The 5,389-nt window shown below is 39.4% G+C and overlaps 1 protein-coding gene across 2 annotated transcripts in view; it reads right to left on the bottom strand.

Moving 5' to 3' along the window:
* The window catches only part of LOC106877477 (uncharacterized), a 29,397-nt gene that overhangs the window by 7,187 nt on the left and 16,821 nt on the right, over positions 1–5,389 (bottom strand). For both annotated transcript variants that reach the window (XM_014926387.2, XM_014926386.2), the window contains exons 2-4: positions 5,054–5,365; positions 4,200–4,287; positions 2,429–2,572 (exon numbers count right to left, since the gene is read on the bottom strand). In XM_014926387.2, the coding sequence (XP_014781873.1) occupies positions 2,429–2,572; positions 4,200–4,287; positions 5,054–5,365 (544 nt within the window). The remainder of the gene's footprint in view (positions 1–2,428; positions 2,573–4,199; positions 4,288–5,053; positions 5,366–5,389) is intronic.

Below are 5,389 nucleotides of genomic sequence, written 5' to 3'. Positions count from 1 at the left end.
CTCTCTCTCTCTCTCTCTCTCTCTCTCTCTCTCTCTCTCTCTCTCTCTCCCCACCCACCCGTATTTATCATGCTTTTAACATAGCTATCGCATATGAGATGTTATTTCAGAACAAATACTGCAGTGACTGGCTTACAAACAGAGTGAGTATACATTAAATATGATTATATAGATTACTATTTTAACTTATTTCGTTTTTGTATTTGGTGTGCAAGATTCTTTATGGGAATTTGTGTGTTGAAGCATATTTTGTTGTGTCTTGAGAGAGTCATTCTCTTTTAGTGCCTTATTATTTAACACTCACAAGTTCGATTTCCACTCATTTACTTATTTATTTTTCTAAATAAATAAGTAAATGAGTGGAAATCAAACCAGTGTGTGTGTTAGATAATAAGGCATGAAAAGAGAATGACTCTCTCCAGATACAATAAAGTATTTTAACTTAATAATGTCTCAAATCACATATACCAGATTTGTATTTATATGTTTTATGATACACAGATTATTATTCTATATAAATCATTGTTGTCATCATTGTCATCATCATCACCATCATTTAACGTCCATTTTCCATGCTGGCATGGGTTGGATGGTTTGATTGAAAACTGGTAATCTGGTGGGGCTGCACCAGGTTCCATAGTCTGTTTTGGCTTGGTTTCTGCAGCCGGAGGTCCTTCCTAATGCCAACCACTTTATGGAGTGTGCTGGGGGTTCTTTACATATAACCATCACCAGTGCTTTTTAAATGCCACCAACACCAAAGCTTTTTACATGGCCCTTTAGTTTGAATATAAATCAATATAAATATTGATTAAATTCATTATTTAATATAAATATTAACTAAAGATGTTACATCATTGCACAATGATACAACATTCTGTCCGATCCTGCAGACCAATGATGACAGGCGTACCAGCCATTTCCATCCTGTCTTTTATTCAGATACAGTAAGACTTGCACCTATGTTAGAAAGCATCATCACCACCACTACTACCATCATCATCATAACCACCGCCGCCGCCACCACCACCACCACCACCACCACTACTGCCACCATTATTATTAACAACACTGTTGCATTGCTGAATACTGTGTGTTTTAGTTGCGATTATTTACTACAGAACCTATGATAATTTCTACCAGGTTCCTTTAACAATAGTTTGGCATCACAGAACCAAAGACAAAGATTTTTTTATGGAAAAGTTTATGGAGAAGACACTGCAAGAGGTGCCAAACAACTCCCCCAAGCATCCTCTTGCCATGTATTTAAAGCATAAATAAACAAATGAAATTAATAGCCATCTATATATCATACTAAACACATACACACTATCAATGGATCACTGCAGTATTTGTACTGAGCCAATCAACAGTGTCTCTACATTGAGTATGATACATATATTGTTATTTTAACTAACCCTTTAGCATTCAGATTTTTCTTTCAAATTTGATATTTATTCATTCACATTGTATTAAACTAATCATGCATTATCTCATAGCTTTGAGATTTTGATGATGTGACTGTTTATTTTTAGAATGACATTGTGGAGTAGGTGTAAGAAGTCAGATTTGGCTTCATCATCATCATCATCATCATCGTTTAACATCCGCCCTCCATGCTAGCATGGGTTGGACGATTTGACTGAGGACTGGTGAAACCAGATGGCTACACCAGGCTCCAATCTGATTTGGCAGAGTTTCTACACCTGGATGCCCTTCCTAACGCCAATCACTCTGAGAGTGTAGTGGGTGCTAGTCTAGTTTTATATTTTTCAATGTTTCTTTTTTCTCTCAATTTTTTTAATGTGTTTCTTGTTGTTTGAAATAACACAATTCCTATTTCTCTCATCAAAGTTTCTAGACCTTCACAGTCTCATTTTCATCTTCACTGATGAGATATTACCAGCATGTTTTGTTGTCACTTCACAATAGGCAAAGCCAATGTGATTGATTCAGACATAAACACTAGGATTTTAGGAGATGAGGAATTATTTACATTTTTTTTACATTTCACAGATTTGGCTTGTTTGAATATAAAACAAGAAGAATATTTGGGCCGGATATGGTCAGTTTAAATACTAAAGGATTAAGTACTGCCTCAATTGCATTCAAAAAAAGAAAGCACCCAACACCAGGGTAGGCTTATGCCCAGTCAGTCCCTTCTGTTTGTTTGTTTTTTTTAGCCAGATCTGCCATCTATTACTGGCTTGCCGGGCTTGTCACAACTTCACCATATTATCCATTTTTGCCAGCTAAATGGACTGGAGTAACATGAAATGAGGTGTTTTGTACAAGAATACAATGCAATACCTGGTCCAGGAATTGAAAATACAATCTTATGATCATGAGTCCAACACCCTAGCCACATGCCTCCACCCTCGAGCACATAAACTGAAAGAAATACATAACCAAAGTATATTTTACTCACGTAAGCAAGATGTGGGATCATAGCCTTTTCCCTGGCAGTGACACACACCATTCTGACATTCGGACTGGAAGCGAAACGCTGTGTATGGCCAACATTTGTTGTAACATGAGATTGAACTGGAAAATAATGTCTTGTTGCTTGAAGCTATTAATGAAAATATAAAAATACATATAATAAAATAAAATATAATAATGGAAAGCTTAGGTATTTGCGAAGGTTTTGTCTTTGAAATTTTGGTTCAATCTCCAAAAGACAAATTCTTTGTGAGGAATATATTTTAGATGGATAGGAAAGGCGACCAATAGAGTGATAGGTCATAAATCTGAGGTTTTGCATTAACAGAAGAAACTAGATATTATGACATGTCTTTGGGCGACTAACTTATGACTGAGCCACTAATGTATCACTTTCTACTGATTACCTGCTTTCAGTGCTTCCAATTATCCCTCTCTCCCTATCTGTCTGTCTGTCTCTCTCTCCCTATCTGTCTGTCTGTCTCTCTCTCTCTCTTTCTTTCTTCTGTCATATTCCATCTCAACACCCCTCACATCTGTTATCCTTCTCAATGTGCCTTCGCAGCCAACGTCATTGCCCCACTCACTACAGCTACTCTTGTGCACCTCTGGGCCTCCTCAACATCTCCCTCCCCCACCACTCCTACACCTTGCGCATCCCCTTACCATCTCACCTTCTGATCTGTTCTCTTTCCTGAGTCACTTCTATCTCTCTCACCAAACCCCTCTCCATCTCACCAAATCCCTCTCCATCTCTTCATACTGGTAAATATACACATACACGCACACACACACATATATATACATATGTACACACACACACACACTCATGCACGCACACGTACACACACATGCACACACACATGCACAAACACACACACACTTTATTCTTGAGGTAACCTGGCCACCACTGATTTCCTGATAAGAAATATCCCTCCCAACATGAAACCAATGGTAGCCTGGTTACTCCACAAATAAAGAATATTTATCCACCCAATACAGTGTTGAGCACTCATTCTCCCCTGTTCAGTATATACATACATAAATACATGTGTGCATGTGTGTGAGAGAGGGAGAGAGAGAGAGAGAGAGAGAGAGAGAGAGAGAGAGAGGCTTTTTTCAGTTTCTGGCATCTGAATCCGTTCATCACCATCATCATCATCATCATCATTATTTAACGTCCGTTGTCCATGCTGGCATGGGTTGGACGGTTTGAACAAGCTGACACACTGGAAGGCTGTGCTAGGCTCCAGTTTGATTTGGCATGGTTTTCCTATGGCTGGATGCCCTTCCTAACACCAACCACTCTGAGAGTATAAAGGATGCTTTTATGTACCACTGGCACGGGTGCCATTTGCATGACACCAGTGTGCATTTACTTGCCACCAACATGGGTGCCAATTTGATGAGACCGGTATCTGCCATGTCTGTGATTTTACCTGGCTTGATGGGTCTTCTTCTCAATCACAACATAATGCCAAAGGTCTTGGTCATTGCCTCCATGAGGCCCAACACTCAAAAGGAACTCAGCCACTTTGCCTTCATGAGGCTTTACTCAGTTTGGGGCTATAATAACACACACCTGCCCAAGGTGGCTCACAGTGGGACTGAACCCTAAACCTCATGGTTGGGAAGCAAATTTCTAAACCACCAAGCCATGCCTGCAAGAATTACTGAATTGAGAAATGACATAAGGAAGGAAAATAATTTAAGAATGAAGAAATTAACAAGTGAACAAATAAAGTGAAATGATTTACCAAGAAAAGAGGAATTCTTTAATGTTGAATGTCTGCGAATGTCACTCTGATTTCGGTTCCCAGTTTCTATGTTTGGCAGTGGAATTGTCTGCAAGTGAAAAAACACAAAATCCCTAAATTAAGTTGATTGTTATTATTATCATTATTATTAAATATTAAGCTGGCAGAATTGTTCAGGCAGCAGTATATGTTCTGGTTTTCCCATTCTGAGTTCAAATCCTTTCAAGGTTAATTTCACCTTTTATCATTCCAGGGTTGCTAAAATAAAGTACCACACAAGTACAAGAGTCAATGGTAGTGATGAACCCTCTCTCTCATTCCAAATTGCTGGCCTTGAGCTTATTCTGGACACAATTAGTAGATATTATGAACAGATGTAGGTGTGGCTGTGTGGATGAGATTGGAAGGAAGGCAAAACCGTCTTCAGTGAGATTTGAACTCGGGACATAAAGAACCAGGACAAATGCTAAAAAGTATTTTGCCTGATGCTATATTGATTCTGGTAGCTCTCTAATGGTAATGATGGTGATGATGATGATGATGATGGTGATGATGATGATGATGGTGGTGGTGGTGGTGTGGTGGTGGTGGTGGTGGTGGTGGTGATGGTGATGATGTAAATCTTGCTCTTATGGTTCTAAATTCTTGTGAACTTTAAATATGATCCTATAAATGTGATTTTGTATTTGTGTGAGTGTGTGTGCACACACGCGTACATGCATGTGTGCATGTTTATGAGCATTCATGTGTATATGCGTGTATGTTTGCACACAAGCATGCATGCCTCTCTGTGTGTGTGTGTATGTGTGTGTGTGTTTGTGCACGCATGTGTGTATGTGTGTTCTGATACTTACCACTCTGTTGTCATAAGAAGGATTCAAAGGAGAAGACACTTGAAAGGATAGCACCAATAATATGGCCATTGTCGTCAAGGTAACCACTGCCATGCAACTAACGATGCTGATGAGGATGAATTTCCTTAAACTTCTGAGAGATGAGAGGCATCGGGCAGAGGAAGGTGGTGGCACAGGCCTCAACAGGGGGTACTCCATTGCGTACCTCTCCGAAGCCAGAAACACTGACCTTATGTTCTGGGGTAGCCCCAGGTGGGAGACAGAGAACACAGCATTAGAAGGATGGGAGTCTTTGGAGCATTTCAGATGATTCTGAAGAAGAACAAGAAACATTAA

This window comes from Octopus bimaculoides, chromosome 26, assembly GCF_001194135.2.
Source record: "Octopus bimaculoides isolate UCB-OBI-ISO-001 chromosome 26, ASM119413v2, whole genome shotgun sequence".
Lineage (NCBI taxonomy): Eukaryota > Metazoa > Mollusca > Cephalopoda > Octopoda > Octopodidae > Octopus > Octopus bimaculoides.
The sequence above is the reverse complement of the archived record's forward strand: the minus strand, read 5'-3'. Positions and strand labels throughout refer to the sequence as shown.